The sequence below is a fragment of the Homalodisca vitripennis genome, chromosome X, assembly GCF_021130785.1.
Source record: "Homalodisca vitripennis isolate AUS2020 chromosome X, UT_GWSS_2.1, whole genome shotgun sequence".
Taxonomy (NCBI): domain Eukaryota; kingdom Metazoa; phylum Arthropoda; class Insecta; order Hemiptera; family Cicadellidae; genus Homalodisca; species Homalodisca vitripennis.
In genome coordinates, this window is record NC_060215.1 from 13,240,785 (window position 1) to 13,265,583 (window position 24,799).

The 24,799-nt window shown below is 34.4% G+C and overlaps 1 protein-coding gene across 2 annotated transcripts in view; it reads right to left on the bottom strand.

Annotated features, from left to right (window-relative positions):
* LOC124368695 (beta-1,3-galactosyltransferase 1-like) overlaps window positions 1-24,799 on the bottom strand; it is a 50,954-nt gene that overhangs the window by 21,672 nt on the left and 4,483 nt on the right. The window contains exons 1-4 of one of the 2 annotated variants that reach the window (XM_046825994.1): window positions 22,456-22,567; window positions 17,562-17,676; window positions 5,273-5,520; window positions 3,071-3,342 (exon numbers count right to left, since the gene is read on the bottom strand). In XM_046825994.1, the coding sequence (XP_046681950.1) occupies window positions 3,071-3,342; window positions 5,273-5,520; window positions 17,562-17,676; window positions 22,456-22,479 (659 nt within the window). In that variant the 5' untranslated portion in view covers window positions 22,480-22,567. Of the gene's footprint in view, window positions 1-3,070; window positions 3,343-5,272; window positions 5,521-17,561; window positions 17,677-22,455; window positions 22,568-24,799 lie in introns of those variants that run through there. The other variant, XM_046825995.1, reaches the window with a different exon arrangement.

Below are 24,799 nucleotides of genomic sequence, written 5' to 3' on the forward strand. Positions count from 1 at the left end.
AATACACTTTGGGAAGTCAGAGGTGTACAGGTTAAACAGTACAGGACCAAGACAACTTCCCTGAGGCACACCTCGCTCCCTACTTAGAGAGGCAGATGTCTCGCCCTCAACCCTTGTCACCGGGCTTCTTCCTTCAAGATAAGACTTCACCCACTCAATAGTGTTTTCTCCAAAGCTGTAACAGTGCATCTTGGCCAACAACATTTTGTGACTAATTGAGTCAAATGCCTGCGAATAATCCAACATAACAATGGAGTTGTATTTTCCACTGTCTTTAGAGTCAATAAAATCTGAAAATAAGTTCATCAGGGCAGTGCAAGTACTATGATTATGTCTGAAGCTAGATTGAGTTTTAGGAAGAATGTTCTTATCATCCATGTGCTTCATCAATTGCTTAGTAACAATTTTCTCCAATATTTTGGACATCGCTGGTAAAATCGATATTGGCCTAAGTTGATTAACACTATGAGGGGTGGGTACCTTAGGTAAGGGATGAACTATACTTTCTTTCCATCTTTGTGGAAACATACCTTCAGACAAGGACTCATTTATCAAATGTGTGATGGCACCTAGTGCATATGGACTCACGGCTTTAATCATCTGAATAGTAATTTCATCGCTGCCCGCTGCTCTGGTTTTTATTTCATTCATTGGAAGTTAAAATTAACGGCATCATTATTTATCTTGTTCGAGTTCAAATAAATTACTTTTTCTTCACTAACCTCATTTGCACTGCCCATCTCAACAAAGTATCTCTGTTAATATCATTTATATTCAAATTATGAGGCAAACAGTTATTGGTAGAATTTCCAACTACATTACATTTCTTGAGGCACGTCCAGAAATCTTTTGGGTTACTTGAAGATGATAATTTTTCAGTGAAATATGCCTTTTTTGCTTTCCATATCATCAGGTTCAATTTATTTCGTGCCTCTTTGTACAGTTCCCAGTCCCCATTAGTTCTGGACTTCCAATATTTTCTATGCAGTCTATTTTTAATTTTTGTATTCTTAATTATTTCATCATTTCTCCAAGGAGCCTTCTCTTTTGTGACTCTTTTACAAACAAGACGGGCGTGTTCATCAAATACCTTTTTAATATTCCTTGAAATAAATTGTTCAATATTATCTACTCCATCTAATTGCGTTGCACTATTCCAGTTAACATTTGCGATTGCAGCTACAGCCCTTTCTTCATTGAAATGTTTAAAATCTCTGTAGATAATCATTTTAGGTGTTTTTTTTCTTATATTTAGGAACTTTAACCGTGCAATAAATAAGCCTGTGATCCGTTATTTTTATTCCTCTTTGATCTATAATACTAGGTGCGTCTATGACGCTGGTCCTCTCGATTTCAGCCGACCTGTCCACGATTATGTGGTCTAACAAGGTGGCTGAAGTTGCAGTAACTCTTGTTGGTTCATTTATAAGTTGTAATGTGTTTGATTCTTTCAAGAGTCGGCGTAAACATTTAGCTCCATGGCATGTCTATGATAATAAATTAATGTTAAAATCCCCGAAACACATTACTGTGTTTACTTCCATAGCCAGGCAAACAACGAGAGAGTGTAGAAGAGCTGACATCGAAGTGTACCTCACGTGTGGCGGCCTGTAAACCACACACAGACCAAACCTCACTCCTTCCACTTTGGCAATAATGCAAAGAGTTTCAACTCCAGGGCCCACATCCGCTAGAGTGTATCGCTCGAAAGGAATACTCTCTCTCACGTACAGGGCCACACCTCCACCTGTGTATCAATAGAGGAGTCGTTTAGGGTACCTTGGTGATCACGACGAAGCAGCATGTACCCCGGTATATTGAAACCAACTGATGAGGTTTTAGGACGAAGCCAGGTCTCAGAAACCCCAAACGCATCAAAATCAAAGTCACGCACGAAAGAACTCATCTCATCAAAGCCTCATCTCTCAATATCACGGAAGCTCACTGCCTAGCATCATAATCTAGACAATTGTAATAATCTAGACAAATATGTTGGATTTAAATAACACAACTCAATGTTTACTGTAGGATCCGTTTTTATATCAGTATCAAATTAGTTTTTCCAAAACTGTTACGAGTGACTAATGACAGAGTGATAGCAGATGAGGGGGGGCGAACGATGCGGGTTACGGAAAAGTGTGTTCTTCCTTCTCACCCAAACCCAATAATTAAGGGCAAGTTGCCACAACGTTTAGTAGCCAATGGAAAAATGACTCACCTCATACATCAAGCACAACAACACGATCTTAGGTGTCACTGGAAAAACATGAGGAGTATATCTACATTGTCAGCACTTATCCAATTCTCAACGACAGGGTGTTCATTTGAAAACTTCATACTCGTATTAAGACTTATAGCCCAAGTATCAAAATTCTGTAAATGGGAGTGTATAGTACTAATTGGAGGAACAAAAAAAACAATATTTTCAAAATGAGCGTGCTCACCTACATGCCCCCCCCCATACCGATACCGAAAGTCAAAATTTTGAAATGGCAACTAATACCTTGTGACAACTCAAATCGAAGCTCATAAAAAATGCTGTATTTTGGTTTAAAAAATTTTTAATCAGCCAGGCCGTTTGGTGTCAGCAGCCAATAATGTAATTTCTTAAACAACAATTACTAGTATACAAACTACTGCTAATAACAACAAAATTTTCACTGAATACTGTTGTTAATCCTTTGTAGACTTCAAATAATATGTTCAAATTGGTAGCCGTTGTTGTTCAAGCAAAAAATTACCTATTTTCAAATTCTTGCCTAACTTTTCTAAAAGTTTCTCTGGTTAAGCGTCTGCACTCAGCAGTGATACTGTTTTTCCAGCCTTGGACACCAGTGGGATGTGTTTTAAGAACTACTGATTTCAAGTGACCCCACAAAAAAAGTCTAAGGGTGTTAAGTGTGGAGACCTTGTTGGCCACTCAATTGATCCTCTTCTACCGATCCAGTGATCTGGGTGGTGTGCACTAGCCATCACCACAGGAAGAGCATAATGTGGAGGAGCTCCATCTTGTTGAAAATAAAACATACAGTAACATTCTGAAATAGTATAAAACAGTAATTAGACATACCACTTGTTAGTTGAGTCCTGGATAGGCCTCGCTTTACAGATGAGAGAACCAACAAGGATGTTTTTCCGCTCAGCAACAGGCCGCAACGCCTTGGTCAGAGCTGGGAGATTGAGGTAAATATCATCATCTGATTTCATCAGGAACTGAGCAGGACAGTTTTGCTGAACCCATTTCAGCATCATAACGGATTTGATGGTAAGATTGTTATAAGTATCTGTAAAACCTTCTTGAATGATGTCTTCGTACATACTGGTCTCATCTTGAATTTTAGCCTGCAAAAGGAATACATTTTTATCAAACTAAAACCGTTAATCTGCTAATCATGTTGTATTATTGTTGAGGTTATAGGAAAACCACATTTTACTTTTTGACACCAATTTAGTTTTGTTATAACGGTGTGTTACCAACGTCATTTGGTTGTACATTACAAAAAGTGCTCACCTTTGTCAAATACTCATATTTAACATATGTATTTTTATATCTACTGCACAACACTCCTTTACAGCTGCAAGATAGAATATTTTCCATGCTTCCATGGTTTAACCTTTTGGGTACCAATCAAATTTAGATTGTCTTACTAGGGAATAGCAGTGATATCTACTTAGCGACTAATGGGGGATACCAGACCTATTTTAGACCATTTTGTACCTTTTTATATTATTGCCTGTAACTTCCATTTTTATGTAAAAGCTCTGATTGTACACGAAGAAGCTCTTTAGCACCACTCATAATAACATTACATGTAACAAATAGGTTATAACACATAATGTACTTGCCCAAGATAAAAAAAAACTCTTTCCATTTTGCCTTAGGAACACATCTTCAAACAGATCTTAAGAATAAAACTAATTATTTACTGATTAATGTAACTAAAACTGTACACAATGATCAATTTTTATTGAAAACACATTTTTTATACTTTGAAAAAAATCTTACAACAGTGTAACAACTGCCTGGTTGGTGCTGCCTTCTATATTTGAACCAAATAAACAACAAAGAAGAGATAACTTAATATATATTCTGTAATCTATATTTAGTACTAAACATGATCAATTTGACAAAAAATAAATAACACAAAAATAAAATGTAAAACATCCAGTTACCTATAATATTTAAATATTTCTTGCCAGTTACAGGCTATTAACAGAACATTAGTATTTCTCCCCACTTTCCAAACATCCAGGTATCCAGATGTAATACCCACCAGTAATACCCAAAGGGTTAAAGTGAAAAACAAGTGATCTTTGCACAAATTTTAATGTGTAACATTGTATGAATAATATGAAAATACCATACATAATTCTTGTTGTTAAATAAAAATAAAACTGAAATGAAAAAAATGAACTTTGTTTGGCTTTCTGCGGCGAAGTTAGGACTACTAGGAGTTAACATATATTTAAATATATGTATGTATAAATTTATTTAAATACACTATTTACACTTTAGCAATTGATAATTTGCATAATACTGAATAGCTACCGCCCACTTTTTAGCGATCGGCAAATTTGTGTAGTCGATCGCATCAATAGGCATGCTCTAAAGAAAGAACATAGAATATATCAACTTTAAGTCAAATATTGTATATAATATCATATTTTCCTACTCAGAATAACCACCAGCTTTTTCTAGCCAAACGTTAATAACGCTTATAAAACAAAGAACTCACCTTGTTTTGGGCACTTTTGTTTCTATTTATGACACTTCATCACTATCACACCTGACATACGACGAAATAATCAAAACTATTTTCCAGCTGCAATGATTCATTTTTTACTAGTTTGATATAAGGAAGGTAGAATATGACGTGAACGTGAATTCCATTCAGTACACAGGGACAAAGATTCTCGGCAGAATCAAGATTTGATTGTCAAATTTAGTCAATTAAATCTTGAATCTCAATTTTTTTGAAGATTCATCTTCAACAAATTACTAACTACAGCAATCTATCGGACCAAAATAACATCATGTTTTCAAGAAGCGCGTGGCTCTTCTTTAGTCTCTGTGGTATGTAAAGGATACGACAGGCATCCTTCCTTAGTCTCAAATGGAGTAATAAAGAGTTTTTGCTTACTGTTACTGTAGATTATCCAAGAATTGGGAAAATTGAGGAAAAAAATCTGAATTAAAAACAATAATTTTCTAATGTAAAACAAGAACGTTGTCATGTTAAATCTGAGGAAAGGAGAAGTGACGCATACTTACTTGAACTGTAGCATTATCAGATTCGCCCAGCAAAAAGGCCACTCTAGCAGAGTGATCAGCTAGGGATGCCCAGGTGTCACGGATGGCTGTGCGCTGCTCGAAGTTGGCAGGAGCGGAACACACGATCACCACTAGCAGCAGATCTGGAGGGCACAGGTTGTTCACGTTGATGATGGTGGTCAGGTTCTCGGGTAGAACATATTGGCGGGTATTCCGACTGATATTTGTCTCCCAACCCTGCACCATCACTACAACAGGCACGACATTGAGGTTCATTTGTAATCTTGGATATCAATAAAACAGACACAAGAAAACTAAATTGCATATATGGTAAGTGTAACTATTTAATAAGACTAAAATTATAGCAAAGTAGTTTTCTAGTATGTTTTGAACGTCTACGTCGCCGACTTCTACTACTTTGGTTGTCGCCTATTGGATGTCCTTTATCTCAGTACCCTGATGTTGGTGCATTCAATGATATGAAATCATGGCAGGTACTATGTGGTATTGCTAAGGTACTGTTGCAGTCTTACTGGAACTCTTCAGGCGGACATGGACTCCAGATTGCAGGATTCAAGTCCAGGATAGTGTAAGATCTCTGACTATGCAGAAGATGAAATGGAGCTAAACACAACATCCACATTCACAGCAGAGTATATTGTGTTGTTACCAAATTCACGATTTCTTCTATTCATATTATTGTACAAACTACTGACAGTACTATTCATTTTGTCATAATACATTGATAATATCTTATAAACATATGATAAGGTAGGGAAATAATATTATAAACTTCAAGAACTCATTTTAGTATTTATAAAATTCTGGTTATCTAATATGGAATTCGGAGATCAAACATGCACACGCTCACAAAAACTGTTTTGTAACTGAAATTATTAATAACAAAACACAAACTAGATTTTTGGAGCCAAAACATTCTAATTTTAATCATTACCGAAGATAGGCAATTTGAAAGATAACAAAATTTTGGATGTCATCACTATAAAATATATAACATAATATTAATGGAATCCATCCTCTTTTCTTCAGATGATAAGAATTAGAGCTAAGCATGCTAAAAATATAAAGAAATGTAGTGTTCTTTTTTTTAACAAACTAAAAAGATGGAAAAAATATCTCTAATCAAGTTATCCTTACATCCTAATTGTTACAAATTAAAATTAGTCTCAATAAATTTTACATTTTAGGTATTCAATTTTCAGCATATTCTATCAACAATTATTTTGGATAAGACTTAAAAAATTTGGGTTTGAGTGGAAGAGAGGTCTTTTTAACCCAAACTCTATCTCTGTAACCAAGGCATTTTTATTTAATTTCAAAATATACTATTTCTTTCCATATGTAAAATTGTGTCATATATTAAATTATATTAAATTAATATATTTTGGAATAATTAGTTAAACCATAACCAATACTCCAAACGTAAAATGTTATACACAATTTTTCAGAAAAAAGTGAAGTGAAAACCCGACAATTTTTTCAAAATTGATATAACCATCCTGTATTTGCAATATGGTACTTAATATTAGTGGCATAAGCCTGGTATTGGAAGTACAAGAGCATTGCGTAAGTGGCCGTACCTGGTATCAGGCGTCTATGTACGAGCTTGTTGCAAGAATAAATCATTTCTGATCGCTTTAAAAATCTTATGTCTGTAAAAAAGAAGAACTAATCAACATATCAATACGGTTTTGTAAAGCTTTTTTTAATGTGTCCTCCATGTTTGTAGTAAATTACTCCATTATTTCTTTTTTATCGCCATAAGATTTTAAAAGCGATCAGAAATGATTTATTCTTGCAAAAGCTCGTACATAAGCACCTGATATCAGGTGTGGTCACTTAAGTCTTATACTCCCAATACCGGGTTTGTGTCACTTCTGGAGTTACGGAACTATATTGATACTTGGGAAATTGTTGATATTGTGTTCCGGATATAAGTGGGATTTTATTAATGCGGTCAATACATGTAACCGCATTTACAAAATCACCTAAACTTGTATTCAAAATATTGGTATTTTTTTATATTCCTCTCCGTAATTAGGTTTTATAAATTAGTATTATAGCCATCTTATAGAATAACATCATAACAATATATTTGTAAATAAATTAAATTTAAGTAAGACTGTTAAGATTGTATCGTTAATATCTGATGAACCTGCAGTGTGAAATTAGTATTGGTGCAAAAAGCAAAAGGCAATGGTGCATTACATAACAACATGAATCTTTCACACTGTATGTAGACCTTCTTAAAAAATAAAGCACCCAGCAGGAGAGTCAAATTGGTACAGATTTTTCAATTACTCCATAAAGAAAATTAAAGATAAATCATGTAGCTGATAGATAATGTCAAAACAAGATGTGTGATGGCAACAGAGTAACATGCATAAAAACAATACACACCCAATTGTGGCGTTTGCCACTTTATTTTGTTGGTCTTTGGACGGACCGGGAGCTGTTTCCTTACAGCTGGAGTCGAGCCATCTGTTTTTACCAGATGGTTGTTCTCTTTCTAGATGTTTCTGTGGCTTTCTGGCTTTTTGATTGGTTCTAGTATTTTCAGGTTTTTCTAGATATCGGGAATTAGGTTTCTTGTCCTCTTCTCTTCTGACTTCGATAGGGCAAGGACATCTTGGAGTTTTCTGTGGTCGGAGTTACAAAATCAAAGCTGGCTGCCCGCTCCCTCTACGAACCGGCACGGTGTTTTGGTGTTTAATATCGTATGCCTACCTTCCAATCAACGTTTCACGACCTCGTTTATTATTTAGGACCCAGTCTTTCCAAATTCAGTTTTCCGAATATCGTCGCAAATTGGTAGCAGAGCGTGGTTTGAAATGGAAGGCTAGGCTTGCCGGTGGGAGCGGAGGAATTCTACACAGCTATGAGAGCTAAGTACTAGTTTTAAGTTTTTTAAAGGGGTAGACGTTTTTCTAAATTTTTAGTTTTCTAAATTTTCCTTACACTGCCTTTTTTTTTACTCAAAATGTTAAACTTTTTCGAAGTAGCTTGTTTTTAATGTGCAGGTCTGAGCCAAGCAGTTCTTGCAACCAACTGCTACCTAAGCCTAGTTGTGTAATAATTGAACATGTGAGTGGCAGTATTTCTTAAACTTTAGTAACTTATTCTCACTAATTATTTAGGCATAGGTATTTGGTTGATTTTTTCTAGCTTAAAATTTTACTTTAAACCAATTTTAATAAATTTTTTTTTCTCTCACCAAGTTAACTCTTAACCTAACTTTTACTAATCACCTACAGTGTGGCCTGTTGCTTTTAAACATACCTGGTTACTTAATTACTTGTGCTTTCTAAACTTTAATTAGCACCTTTTAGTATTTTAATTTAAACTTTGGCTCAGATCTGTGCAAGTAAAGTCGAAGGATTTCATAGATGCTGTTGGTGACTGCGTATTGTACTGCCGCCTATGTATAGCCTACCTTTTGTTTTTAAAGTTCTTAGCTTTCTGGTTAATATTTGAAACCCCCATTCAGTTTCACCAGATTATTTACTTTGGGTTGGCTATAATTAAAAGTTTTCTTTTTTATATAACTTGCTTTCCTTCTGATATTTCATCTCTACTTCTGATTTATTTAAAATTTTTTAACCTTTCCACACCTACCCTTAGTTCCAAATGCAATTAATTGTTGTTATTCTAGGATTTAATTAATTATTTAGTTATTTATTTATTCTTCCAGCGGATTTACTCCACTTGTACATGTTTTTAAGTTGATAAGAGTTTAAATTTTTAATAGCACTAATTTGATGATTTTTGTCTACTGCGTTGAATTTATTCGAGTCTTACACAATTTGGTTAATTAATCTTAGTCTATACACAAGGTAAGTGAAGTGTTACTGTTAAATTTATCTGATATTTTTTTCTACAATAGAAACATGTCAAACTTTTTATGTAGGCCTATGCTATTTGATTGTTCGGGCAGTTCAAGCATGTTAGGGGGCAAAGACAATGTTGTGGCCGACTGCCTCTCCGCGTTTATTTGAGCCCCAAACCGAATCATCACAGCGTTCTAACTATTCAAAATAAAACCGACCACACACAGGCTTTTATTCTTTTTTCTGTACCGGAAGCCTTCAAAGACATCAAAGGCCACCAAGAGCAAGATGCTCAAATTCGCAATATTGTGAAAATCTTTGAAGGGTACTAATCCCAATCAAAATTATTCTGTAATTCAAGGCATTTTAGTTTCACCAATTGCCTAAATCAATCCAAACCTAGAGTAGTGGTACCTAGCAAACTCTACGACCTATTGTTTAAAGTTTACCATGAGTCACCTCTCGGAGCTCATCTGGGATTCAAGAAAACTTGGGATCGGATTAGTCAAATTTTCTTTTCTAACCGACCTGAATCAGGCTATCCAAGAGAGGGTAAAGGCTTGTCCTTTCTGTCAGAGATGCAAACAGGCTCAAAATACTAAGGTAGGCCCTTTGGCTTCTCAATTAGCAACCAGGCCTTTTTCAACGTGGTGTTTGTTGATTACGTGGGACCTCTTCCTAGAACAAAAAAAGGCCACAAATGGCTTCTTACAATCGTTGACGCGCCTTTTCAAAATATACAGTGATTTTGCCTGCTAAAAATGCTACCGGCTCCTACTACGGTGAATCTTTTGCATAAGGGCTTGTTCGCGTATTTTGGCTTCCCCTCACAACTCGTCACCGACCGTGGTGGTTGTTTCAAATCCAGACAGTTCGATAACATGTGTCTGGAACTTGGTATCAAACACGTTATGACCTCGCCATATTATCCGAAGCCGTCAATTGCTGAAAGAGTTAATAAAAACCTCGGCGTTGCCTTGAGAATTTTCCATTCTCAAAATCATAACTGACTGGGACAACTAATCTCCATTTATTCCAAGTCGCTTTTAATTCGGCTAAGCATGAGTCAATTGGCTCCTCTCCTGCTGAAATTTTCCTTGGCTACAAAATTACTTCTCCCCTGGAAAACAATTGGAATTTGGATGATCTCCTCCAAACACAAGATTCCAGAGACATGCAGAGGAGATGGTCTCAGGCCTTGGATCGGTTGGAGGTTGCACACCGAAAAGTTGCTCGGCAGTACAACCAAGGTCGTTTACCAGTTAATTTTCGTATCGGTGATTTGGCAATGTTTCGACGAGTAAATTTGAGTAATGCGGCTAATCAAATTTCAGCCAAACTGCAAACCTCTGTGGTCACGCCCTCTGGTTTATTCATGATTTTACCTCTCCAGTCACCGTGACATTGAGGTGTCCCCAAGTCAGGGAAACTTATTAGGTCGGCCCATGTTTTCCCACCTAAAGAAATATTTTGGGGCCTATCTAAGACCAAAGCACCGCTGCCGGGACGTTTATAGGGATGGTTTAGGGCATAGTGATGTTAGATTTAGTTTTTCCCTCCTCCTTCTTCTTCTTCTTCTCTCTTCCTTACACCACATTAACACTCTGATACTTTTACTCCTCTTCTTTTACAGTACATATACACGGGGGATCAGGATTAGCATTGGCTGTTTAAGAATTTTTTTTTTGCTTCGGCAATTTTTCTAGGCTGTACATTGGGAGTGAATTTTATGTTTATTTATTTTTAACATTCCCTAATGCAGTCGCGCAGCCTGCTATCCTTGGTTCGGCCAACCCATTACATTTTACAACACAAAGCTTACTTTTTCTTTCCCTTTTCCTTTTCTTTGTCTTTCTCTTGCTTAGTAGGGTCAGTCTTTTGGCAGTAGGTGGAATTCTTTGTTATTCAGCTAAGTTTAGCAGCGATGGATAGGTTTAGTTTTTATTGTTGAAAATATTGTTGAAGATTGTAGTTTGTCTATATATTTTTTTGTAGTTAGTTGTTGTTGTTATCTCTTTGTGTCTTTAAAGACTTTATAATTTGTCTCTGAAGCTGCTAAATGTTCCAGCAGCTATCTTATTTATTTGCTGTTTAGTGTTTATATTGGAAGTGTTTTTTTTTTACTGTTGTTACTGTTATCCTTTGAAGGCTTTTTTTTATTGTTATTGTTTTAGAGGTTTATTGATTGTTAACCTAATTTTGTTGGGTTTTGGTCCAGTTAGTTTTTTGGGTCTCTTTTCCTTAGGATTCCAGGATATTTTTTTGCCTTTCCTGGCCAACACTTAGAAACTAGTTGTTTTTTTTTTTGTTTTTTTAAAGTTCCTAATTAAACCACTTTACCACGACCAAATGATTTCCTTACTCCGTTAAGCTCTTCCCGTAGCTCTACAGTTTTTTCTTTCACGCCTTTTTAAGAGCCTGAATTTATTTTGCTCCAAGTCTCTAAATTTAAAAAACTAGTATGGAAAAATAAAACTTTATTTTGTCTTTTCCCACTGGCCACCAATTTTTTTTTTTCTCAGCCGTCCCGTAGGGGGAGGAGAGTACTGGCCCCACTTTTGCTAAATTTTGCCAGTACCAGGTTTTTACCTAATTAGCCTTTACAACACGAACTTGGGTCTGTTGATATTATGATGGGTGTAATTTTCTCATATTTTTTAATTTTCGCTTTGGAATGGTCTCTTCCATCCCTTCTGTTCCTCCCTCCATCTTTGAAGAAAAAAAATACAGACCTTATGTCTGGAGTAATACTCTCCCTCCGGCGGTCCAAGGAGTTCCGCAGCCGTTCGGGGTTTCCATTCGGGTGCTTAAGTGGCCCTTGGGTTCCGGGGTGGAGATACCCGGATGGTGGGAGACTTTAGGAAGTGCTTTGGCTAATAAGCTTTGGCTAATAAGTGTACACTTATTTAATTTCCTTCCCAACCTTACTGAAACACCCTCTTGTAGCCTTTTGACCACCAAGCGTATTAGTGATGTAGAAACAAACGAACGAAAAAACCCATCCTTGTGTCAACACTTCAGACCTTTATTTATTGGTAGCTACCACAGAAAGTAGTTAATTTTGTTCAAGTTTTTCTTTACTACTACTAGGCTTTTCCTCAAGCCTCTTTAAACTAAAAGATTTTAATCTTGAGTAGTGTGGTCAGTCGGAATGGATTCTAGCCGTTACGCTTTTGGAGCGCCTCGCGAGCGTGCAGGATATCCATACTAGAGCTATTTCTAGCTGTTTGCTAACGACAGCAGTACCAGTTGTAGTCTCTAATCTTTCCGTCCTTGTCTTCCCTACCTTATCCTTTTGAGTTTTTTTTCTTTTCTCTCCCGGGGTTAGAGGGGGAGGATGTGGCGTTTGCCACTTTTATTTTGTTGGTCTTTGGACGGACCGGGAGCTGTTTCCTTACAGCTGGTCGAGCCATCTGTTTTACCAAGATGGTTGTTCTCTTTCTAGATGTTTCTGTGGCTTTCTGGCTTTTTGATTGGTTCTAGTATTTTCAGGTTTTCTAGATATCGGGAATTAGGTTTCTTGTCCTCTTCTCTTCTGACTTCGATAGGGCAAGGACATCTTGGAGTTTTCTGTGGTCGGAGTTACAAAATCAAAGCTGGCTGCCCGCTCCCTCTACGAACCGGCACGGTGTTTTGGTGTTAATATCGTATGCCTACCTTCCAATCAACGTTTCACGACCTCGTTTATTATTTAGGACCCAGTCTTTCCAAATTCAGTTTTTCGAATATCGTCGCACAATTGTTAAATCATTTTAAAATTTAGATTTATTTTTTAAACAAAAATAAGAAATCAAACGTCAAGACAAATGGCCACTCTTTCAAGTTGAAATCAATTTAAAAAGTTTGCGATCATCAGCTCTGTCCCTAACCTGCTAGACTGCAGAATACTTTACCCTGTCTAGTTAAGCAGTACATTTAGAGAAGTTTATTTAATAAACAGGGCAATGAGGGTCGGAATTGGCGCCCTTATGGCTACCTGCCATCAATAGTTCTCTTTGTAAGGGTTACCCAGAGTATGATGAAATGCAGTTTGATGAATGCACTCTGCGGAGAAGAGGAGAAATCAGAGGAGCATATTTGGCTAAATTGTCCTGCCATACTAAAAATTTGGAAAAGATTCCTGGGAGCATATCTCCTCAGCCCCAAGGACATCAGAGAACAGGAGCCCTCAAATCTGATCAGCTTCTGTAAAAGTCTCAGATTCTGAGGACACAAATATAAGCAATGGAGGCAAAAAGGTCCTTTTAGGACTAAGTGTGGAAATAATTCGTCTCTTTCCCTCAGGATAAAAAAAAGGGTTGCCCTCTGAATATAAGGTTGGAGCCTTTGATCAGAGTTCTATTATCCATGTAAATCGAGCGTGCACCATAGAAGAATTAGCTGCTGGTAAATGTACTGATTTAAAAATGTATAATACAATAAATGCTAGATCAGAATAAAAAAACAATTATATAACTTTATATTACATTCTACTATGACTCTATACAACAAAACAATTATTAAAATTTGAAGTTTTCATTATTTCAAAAGTGAGTTTGCTCACATAGATCTGGAGAGTTCAGTTTTCTGCAGTGGTCCTGTAACGGGTGCTGTCAATTCCACACAGAAACTGGTGCCAAAATTACAAAACCAAACTTTTGTTTATCAAACTGTACCTTTTTGGAAGAACCCATGCTTTGTAGATCACTACTTTATTTTAGGTTCACTCTGAAATTTCAATGGATAGAATTAATAATAATTTAAATCAGTTTTGACAATAGTTGTTACATTAAAATTATTTTGCATTTACTCTTTGCTATGCTCAAACTCTTTTGTTTACAAAACTTCATTACAACTATTGTAAGTTTTTTCAATATTTTTTAATATGTTTGAATTATGTAATTAAGTTTGGTGCCTCTATTTGATAATTACAACAAATCATAGTTTCTGAAATTAAAACAGAGAAGACTATTAAATTTCCGGGGATGATTCAGCAAATTACAATTACTGAAGTATGTATTATAGCTTGATATAAGAGAAGACAAAATGCTTGATAAACTGAGTCCCAATTAATTGTGTACACCGAGCCCTTATATATTAATTCAATACTATGTCAACACACTAGTAAACATAGTACAGTTAATTTGAAACTAACTCAACCGATCGCACCTTAAAGAAGATAACAAAATCATTTTTCTACAAAAAAATGTCAGAGTATTCATACTTCCTTGTTGACTGACTAACCATTAAGAATTTTTTAAATTTACTAAATTATTTAATCATACGCTACAGACAGATTTTATTTTGTGTTAGTGGGCTACAGTTTTTTATCGATTTTAACTTTTGTACTTTTGGTTCATCAGCAAAAAGTCAACAATTTCGTAGAAGTCTGAGTTGGAGACCTTTGCCTCAAGTCTTAAACATAATTAAATCAACATTAATTCAAAAATCTGTAATGTGTCCCAAATAGAAGTGTGCCAGGACATTCCAACCAGAATGTTCCAGGACATTCCAACCAGAATGTTCCAGGACATTCCAACCAGAATGTTCCAGGACATTCCAACCAGAATGTTCCAGGACATTCCAACCAGAATGTTCCAGGACATTCCAACCAGAATGTTCCAGGCCATTCCAACCAGAATGTTCCAGGACATTCCAACCAGAATGTTCCAGGACATTCCAACCAGAATGTTCCAGGCTTGAAACTAGTTCCTCGAGACAGTTTCAGTCCAGGTGTTCCGTTCCGATAAGTTCTTGACTACATTATTCCTGAATGATTTTGTTGCAGAATGATATAGTACATGAATCATTCCTCATAAAAGCTTTGATAATTGTGTTTCAGATGCAAGACATTTCACTACATAGATGCATGCCTTAGTGATATTTATATATTTTAAACAAAACGTCTCTCTGGTAAACTGGTTTTCACCATTATAAATTTCTATCATGATGCCTACTAATATAACAGCATGATGCCTACTACTATAACAGCATGATGCCTACTACTATAACAGCATGATGCCTACTACTATAACAGCATGATGCCTACTACTATAACAGCATGATGCCTACTACTATAACAGCATGATGCCTACTACTATAACAGCATGATGCCTACTACTATAACAGCATGATGCCTACTACTATAACAGCATGATGCCTACTACTATAACAGCAATTCAAATTTTAACTTCCCTCATAACGTTACAGACAGTATTAATAATTAATTAAAGTAAACTAAACAATTTAATTAAAGAAATATTTTACATCAAAAGTACGATATATATTATTTTTGAAATACCAAACATCCCCTTAAATCATAATAGAAAATACAACTTCAGAAGCTAAAACATAATTAAATATTAAGAACATGAACTTAAAATTGTAAAATACACTGCTATATTTAGGGTTTTTCATTATTTTAGTAAAAACACTTTGAAGGATTAATAACCACTGTCAATCTCAAATTGCAACAGCCCTTTAAATAATCCAGTATAAATACCTTTGAAATATTGCCATTACTTGTAAACTAGATTGGAAGCTAAGCCTAGTCGTTCCGCATAACAGAACCACAACACCCTGAACTTCTTGGCACGTAATAGTAACTGTTCCAACGGAACATTGAGTTCTGAAGAAGTGAACTGTTTCGGAAACTAGTTCTAGTTTCTTGGCACATCTCTAGTCCCAGAGTGCATTATTGTTTCCTACGGACATATTCAATATGATCGTAACACACATACTACACATAGAGTAAGCTGAGAATATAGTGCAGGAAGTACTCTGCCTGAAGCAATACTGAAAAATAGTGACAAGTAAAAGAGAAAATAATCTTCAACAAAGTAAACCATAGCAAACATTTATTCAAAGCCTAATTTATATTACTAAAGTATTTTACTGTATTATAAGTAACCCAAATGTTTATTCTTAACAGAGCAGAGTAACGCTAGAGATAAAAATCAAAGTACCTTGTGACATATTTTTATATTCTAATATGCTATAAAGAATTGACTTGATTCGTTTATTATTCTTTTAACTTCACAATTAATAAGAGAATAACATTCTCCCATTAGTGAAAATACTGTACTATGATAAGCAACTTAGCTGCATTTTTTTGTAACATATTTAGTAACTGAATCTAAATTTTCTATATAAACATTTTTCTATTTTTGTAAATAGAGGTATGATATGTTTAGGTACTGAATTTTATGAGAAATGATTTTGTTCTTATATTTTATTGTGAGAACAATGAAATTCAGGATTAAATGTTTCATTTACTATTCAAAATCAAGAAATATTACATATTTACAAAATTTGATGTTAATTCACTAGTAAATAAAGTAGGCCTATAATTTCGTTTCCCTTAAAATAAGGAAAATAATTATTTATGTAGCAAATTATTTTGTATAAAATGGTTTTAAAACAGATTTGAAAATATTTTATTAATTTTTTTTTTAATAAAAAGGATTTGTCAAAATATTATCTGGTTATTTCTATACACTACATTTAACAAGTGACATAAGAAAAATTAACTTCATAACCTAAAACGGTATTAAAACTGTAAAACGATTTTATATTATTCGGAGGCCACTATTTTTGTGAGTTTTTATGACCAGGGACGTAAAAAATTTTTAATTAGAGAGAACAGACTTTATTTGACTTAATGTAAAAATTACATGTTAATATTACAATCAGTTCTTGTTTTCTGCCTCCCAAAAAGAAGCGATGTTGGTGAGCAAAAAGCCACAAATAGTCTCTATCAACTATTTGTCATTACGCTATATAAGTAGATAAATACATACATACATATTATAAATATAAAAAGTTAATGGGTGTTTACATGATCTGAGCTTGAATTTACATGCGATTTCAAGGGATGTTTTTCTTTTACTGTCAGAAGTGAGAGGTGGCCAGGAGCATTTCCCGATCTGACTTTCCTGACCTCAGATCACGTGCCAGATCGTCCAACGTCATTTAAAGTCGGAAAAGTACCCAAATTCAAGCTCAGATCAGGTGAGCACTCGTAAAGGTTATCTATAACATTGGTACTTCTTGTACCATATTTATTATAATCTAATCTAAACCTAGCTATATCATGTAATAACTAATAGTAGATGAGGACAGGGTACCCTCCTTCTCGCTGACTTCGCTTTCTTCTGGAGGAAGAAAACCAACTGTCATAATGACATGTAACTTTTACAGTAGGTCAAATAAGGTCTATTATTTCTGCTAATGTAGTTTTTTTACATCCTTTGTGAGGAAAACTCTTCTAAAAATAGTGGCCTACGGATAACACACCAAAATAACCCTAAAAAATATCTGAATTATGGTAATTTTTTTACAAATCTCTTACATTTTGTCCAAAATGGCTTGGAATTTATGAAACATCCTTTGAAAAAAAGGCTGGGGTTAAATACTGAGAAACGTTAAACTGCTATAGGCTGAAAACATCTTAAGAAACCTACCTTCCCTCTGTGAAGAAGGCTGGTAAACAGGAGAATACAATGCGAATAAGAAGAATATACTGCACAGCAAGATGATGCCATATCGAAAACATCGTTTTTCAGCCCTCCTAAGCATCTGCAACATTATGATGAAATTATTATCAATAATTGCAAACATGACTAAAAATTTACAATTTATACAGATATTCAATTGTGACTGGATAAGCCTATTGGGATTTCAACTATATAACGCTGTAATTTAACACATACATAAAATAACAAGTCTAATTAACTTTCTTTACCAAACAAATAAACACCAACAGGAAACAGATCCAGGATAATATATCCACCAATTAAAAGAATGATCTCACAGCACCAACTCACTAACAGGAGCACAGGAGATTACATCCAACAGTTGGAGTCTGACAGATAGTGGCAGGACACTGTCATTGCTGCCATATCGCTTCACGCTTGGCTAAAATGCTCTCATCATAATGCTACCATATGGCTTTAATTACTTAGCACAAATTTATCGAAGGGCTTCTGATGTTCTAGTTAAGCATATAATTTCTGTGATATAGGGTACAGCACAATGTCACTAGTTTCGTTTATATTATACACTTTTTTACTTTAACTGACCATTCTTGCTAGAAAGTAAATCTCAATATTTATTGCGAGCCAATTAATTGATAAGGTATTATTATAACCATATTTGAAGAATTTATTGACATTTGTTAGCAAATTTAAATAAATTTAGCTTGTTTTCACACTCTTTTTGACATTTTGTAGTAAATATAAACACAGAATATCCTTAAATACTTTAAGTTTATAGTTATGAATTGAAAATCCAACTTTCTTTCACAAATCCTTCATTGGACCCAACATGACAAATGATGATACATCTTCCTTTTCATTTTGAACCTAGTAATTTACAATTACTATAAGATTCGAGCATAATCAAATATTTGTAGATTATCAGCATGTTATCAACAGAAAAAATAAAGTAAAGTACAGTAAAAGTGACAGAGCTTATTCTTTATCAGTTTGTAATACTTTAACAATTAATAAAAATGTATTGTTTAATAATTTGACTGCTGAAAATATTTTCACACATTTGTACTCGAAATGCATATTAACATTAATTAGCCAATATAAAATTTAAATTTCCAATAGCCCACTTAGGTTAAATATTATAATATCGTAAAAAAGGTCAATATTATTAAAAAAGGTAAGAACAAACTGTCATGTATAAAATAAAATTCATCAATATTTTGCATATTTACCAATTTTTCTAACTGCAGAATTCTGATGGTACTTCATACGTAACCATTCTTCGTTACGTTCATTCGTCTATTCTTATATGAAAATAAGAAAGTCATATCAATGTGATAAAATACGTAAGTCTTTTTTAAAGCTAGGTTAGAACTTTTTGATATCGCTGCTTGTAAATTCACAATGGCTATAAACTGTACAAGCAAAAAACTGCCAGATGTTTGTCAATGTGCAATTCTAAATGAATGCTCGTGTGAAAAACAAATAAAATTCCCATCACAGAGTTGAGGTTTATGTACCTTCAAAGGAATTACAATTTGGAACAACTCGGAGATATTTACTTGCAATCTACAGCAACCACTGAGTACTAAAAATGTTCTTCTCTAGGAGAGTATTTGGAAACTAATGAAGAATGTTCTATTGGAGTGTGATGAACAATTTTCAGAATATTGATGGTCTAATTGTGGGACCTAAATATTGTACTGAGCCAGTCAGCCAACAGCTCACTGGTTGTGAAAAACTCCCTGTGGTAGATTAAGAAACAACGCATTGTTTGATCCCTGATGTACAGTTTGTCCGCTGGATCAAGAGCCCCAGGGGATTACACAGCGACCCTTGTACCCGTGCACCTCGCACACAGTCACATGCACTGCTGCAGTGCTGATGACTCACTTGGCAGGTCTTTTTTTCTGAAAAACTGCATTTGTTTGTTAGGTTAATAGTTTTGTACTTTTATAAATCTGAATTTTGTTTCATGAAATAGTCCAAACTAGAAATAACAATGACATTCCTGACATATGTTAGAAATAAAGGTGTCAGTTGATCAACTTAACTTTGTAAAATCAAGAATGCCGTGGTCAATTTGTGTTTGGACTCTATTTTCATTTTTTTTAAATGTAGACATAAAAATTAACAACATTAACCTAAAATAACAAACGTTAAAAATGAATATTTTTGCAGACTACTGCCTAGCATGTGCGTCATCGAATCTATGATGATGACAGGTAAGTCGGGCTATGCATGTGACAGTGTGTGCACGTCGGGGTGGGAGGGTCACCTAATTCTCTGGGGCTCTTGAGGTTCCGGACAAACTATAGACAAGAAAATATTGTGTAAATACCAACAGTATTTGTTGGACATTTCAAATGTGATCACATGAGGTCACACCAGGGTCCCAATTTGCCAAGTCTTCTGGGCATTCTAGATAGCCAGCAGCGTCCAACAAAGGTTGTATATAAGGATCATCAGATCCAGCAGAAAACCTCACAGAAATTGTTATATTCATCTTAAAATGAAATATGCCTGTATGGTTTGCTATCAAATAGAGAGAATATTCTACTAAAGGACCAAAACAAGTATTTCAAGTAATACAAACATCACAATATTTATTCAAAAAATTACTTTAAGTTCTCAACCCAGTAAACGATAGGCCCTATGTGTCGTTTCTACACCCACAGAATGTTCTTTTAATGTTTTGCGATGAAAGAGAACACATTCAGGAGATAGGTTATAGAAGTAAAGATTCTTCTGAAAAGGAAAAGATTGGTTAAGAAAAAGCAAGACAACCGAATCGAAGAAGAAGGCTATTAGAAATTTCATGCCCGCAAAGAACAACGTTGAAGCTTCTGATTACACTAAATTATCAACTGGTATTCTTGTTTGGTGTATTTTCTCCAATGTCACAGAACCGAAGTGAGATTGATATTAAATTGCTTAAAAATGCGTATACCAAGCCAAATTCCAGAGACACTGAAACATTTCTGTCACCCCCAGACTATGGAAAGATGTGTGAACTCTGTTAGAGACATCAAATAAAGTACATACACACAATGTTAGAGATGGCTTTATCTGAGCAACACTGATGTCTAGAGCAGTAACGTCTCATTTCTCAAATGTGTAGTTGGTGAAGAAAAGAAAATTAAAACCCTGAGCAAGCTAAAGAAGCTTGTATATGGAAAATCTGTATAAATATTTGTAAATTTAATATGAATACCATACCCAACAATTGATAGTTGGTTGTGTAATGCCATAGGTGAAACTCAATGTGCAACCACCTCCACGTGGTGAGATATGGATTGTTTTGTTTTAACAATCTGAGAAAATGGCGAAATATGAAATATTGATCAATTTCTATTTTTTTTCATTTGGCAATGCTTGACAAAGTAAGGTGTGTATTGAACTGTTTTAAATTTATTTAAGTTGGTTAGACCATAAATGAAGTGTATGTTTTTTTAACATTTAAATCAACCTAAGAAAATTACCAAAATGTATGCATTTTTTAAATGTTTCATAAATTATAGTATGATGCATAAACAGAGGAAGTTAACTGATTTTTATTTAGTACTTCATTTTTTTATCACAATAGACAACTTTTCCACACTAGAGTTTAGAAAAATTATTCTTTTCAACCCACCCTATTCCCTACTAAGAGGAGCGCTCATATTGTTTCGGAGCACCAAGATTAAAGATTAAGAAGATCCCTCAGTCAAGATGAGTGGAAAGTTTAGCAACGGGTTGGATGAGGCTAGTGGCACGCCTTATGGGCCAAGTCCTCAACTGTCTTCTTTGCTGCTCTTGGGTCTAGGCCAGTATCACATTACAGATATTTGTTTGTTTCTATTGTTACTACACATGACAGTATAAATAAATAACTATATTTAGACAATTGCATTTAAACAACTAACATTAACTTACTGCAACTCAAAATGTTTAACCTGTTGTAGCAATGTTTAAATAATAAGTAAAAGGGGATATACCAACTCCTAACAATATTCAACATGTTTCCAGACGGTGCATAGCTACAGAGCACGCTAAGGCCACTTGTAAATGCCACATGATGCGTGCTAACAATTTTCAACTTTCTACATTTGCCTCAGAAAAAGTTCTTAAACTGAGTTACTTAGGTTTATTTTTGTTGAGGTACGGAATAATATTTTGGGGATTTTCTAGCGTCATCAACTTTAAAAGAGTATTCACTCTTCAAAAAAGAGTGTTGAGAGTCATCTGGTAAATGAGACCAGATGAAAGCTGTGGACAGCATTTCCGATCTAAACTTGGTTCCAGGTTCACTGTACAGTATGGAGCGGTCATAAGAATTATACAAACGGCAGTTCCTGTGTTACTATGCTCGATATTGACTCCCAGGGCCACGTCCGTTAACTCAGTGTATTAAAGAGTACGTTATTTCGGTCATATAAATATATGTACGTCTCTAACTTATTTGTTAAGTTTAGACAAAAAGGTTTAAGAAGCAGACTTCTTGTTCTAGGTATAAACTAATTACACGTTACAATTTACATTACTTTTCAACTAAATGATATTACTGTGATAAATTTAAATTACTAGAATAGTAATTGTTATAAAAATATTAATTTTATACTATAAATGTATTTACTTATATAAATTGATAATGGCAGTTTATAGTTTGCTTGTACACTATGTACAAGTTAAATAAATCTTACAGTTACGTAAAAGTAATAAATTTGAAGTATTAAAGTACCGTAGTTATTAATATAAAAATAATACTCAACTACAAAAGTACTTATTTGTACTAAAAATCACACACAACTCTACTGTTTACTTTATTTTTGTATTTTGTGCTATTTTATGTTATATTTATATTACAAGTTACTGTGTTGATTACCTCCCTTGATTTCTGTGAGAACATATTAAATCGACACTGAGAAGAAAAAGAATAAATATATTTTAGACCATAAGGTCATAAACACAAACTTATTAAAAAATAGTACAGTACGCTTAGGCTTACACAAAGCACGTCCACAAAGGTTTGTGACTACCACCGAACTTCTTCGAATACGTAGATTGGACTTACAAGCGTCACACTATCCGCAGCCAACCGCAATTATTGTGTTCAGGATAAGGAATCCTAATAACAGATAGATAAGCGTATCTTCACAGATAAGATAACAAATTATTTCCTGTCCTACCTTTACCCTGTTCAGAATCATGAAATCTTGCAATGTAAGTTTAAAAATATTTAGAGTGAATCGGGATAAACTGTATAATATAAATACAAGTAAGTCATATTTTCACCTATATTTGCACGTGAAAAATCTATAATTTTTTTTACTGCCGCTGCAATAAAAATTGTCTCTTAAACACCATTGTAATACAATCGTACTATTTTAATGTTTTAGTAGGTATTTAAACATAAATTCGGTGAGAAATGAATTTACATATTGTTTTCATACATTGTGTTTTTATAAGTTCTTTCACACCTATATTTTTATAAATGTTTTACAGTGATACAAACATTGCAGATAACTAAAACTCGTGTAAACATGAGTTAAAGTACAACATGAAGCGGGTACAGCCAGATTCCATCTATTAATACTACTAACAAAGTTAAACGCGTTTCCGGTTCCCGTGCATAACTCACGAGTAAGTTAATGCAACCAAGTGCCACACGAAGCGGGTACAGCCAGATTCCATCTATTAATACTACTAACAAAGTTAAACGCGTTTCCGGTTCCCGTGCATAACTCACGAATAAGTTAATGCAACCGCAAGTGCCACACGAAGCAGGTACAGCCAGATTCTATCTTTTACTCCTAACAATATTTAACACGTTTCCGGACAGTGCATAACTCGCGAGTAAGCTAATACTACCATGAAATTTGAGATTGAGATTTACAGTGGGGTTGGGTTTTGTATAAAAACATATGACCGCCGCTTTCGCCCGGTTTACTTACAGGTCTTGCAAGGATTCTGTATTGATTAATATAAGTTTTTCTCTTATATTGATAACATTATTTAAACATTACTATTATAATTATTATTTTAATTTATATTGGGATTATTGATTTAATAATTGCAATTATTAAAAAGTCGTGAAGATAATGTTAGTGCTTCCGAAAGGTAAATTACAATTAAAAAATCACATATAGAACATTTTGTCAGGGTAGACAAAATGACTAGGTACCTAATCCCTTAACGGCTTATTAGCCCCATAACTGCCACGCACGTATAAACACGTGCAACCCAGCTGCGGTAAACGGCCACGCCCGTGTTTAAACGTTTGTAAACAGCTATTTGGTTACACGATGCCTGACAGCTGGAAATGAATTTACTCTAGTAGTTTCTTTGTACTAAGTTAAGCCCGCAGTAATGCTGTTTGATTGCTATTACAGTCTAGTGGCAAAGTTAGGAACTAAAAGTTAGAGCTGAAATTTTCATAGAATATTTTTTAAACCTATTTAATGGATTGTGTAGAGTTTGAAAATGTTAAGTGTATAAATGGACAAATAATATAAAATCAAACGTTTAAACCTCTTCATGGGGCACCTGGTATATATATATATATATATATATATATATATATATATATATATTAACTAACAATTTGCAAGAAACAGCTTTTTGAGTGTTTTTGTTGAATTTTACATGGGTCTTTTAAATTAATGAAAATAAGGTATAAAACCTTTTCAAACATATACTTTATTTACACATATTTATACACCCTCATTTGTGGATGCCGGTTTTAGTAGTTTTTCTGTATGAAAAATCCTGACACAAGAATCTGCGCATAAACCTACATCGCAGCATTGCACCAGTAATGCGACTCTCGGCACACATTATGCTTCTAGCATACTACGCAACTCAATGTTAACCAATCAGCATGCCATCATAATCTAGCAGTAAAACAGTAAATGAACTACTTATTGTTATTTATTTCCCCATTTACTCACTAGTCAAATTGTCAACCGTCATAGATCAAAATAAAACAATCCGTCATTGCTGCATGATGGATTACCTCGTCAGACCTAATTTTTATTGTAAGTCAGTAATGAATTAACTCGACAAAAGCGGTTAATATTTTATTTAAACTTTTTTTTAAAGCCAGTATGGTTTGATAAAAATTTTAGACAATAACAGAACAGTAATATTTTTAAATAGGGTTTAAATTTTAATTTAGCAATATTTGTTTTATTAAAATAATTTAAGTTATAATTATTATAAAAACACAT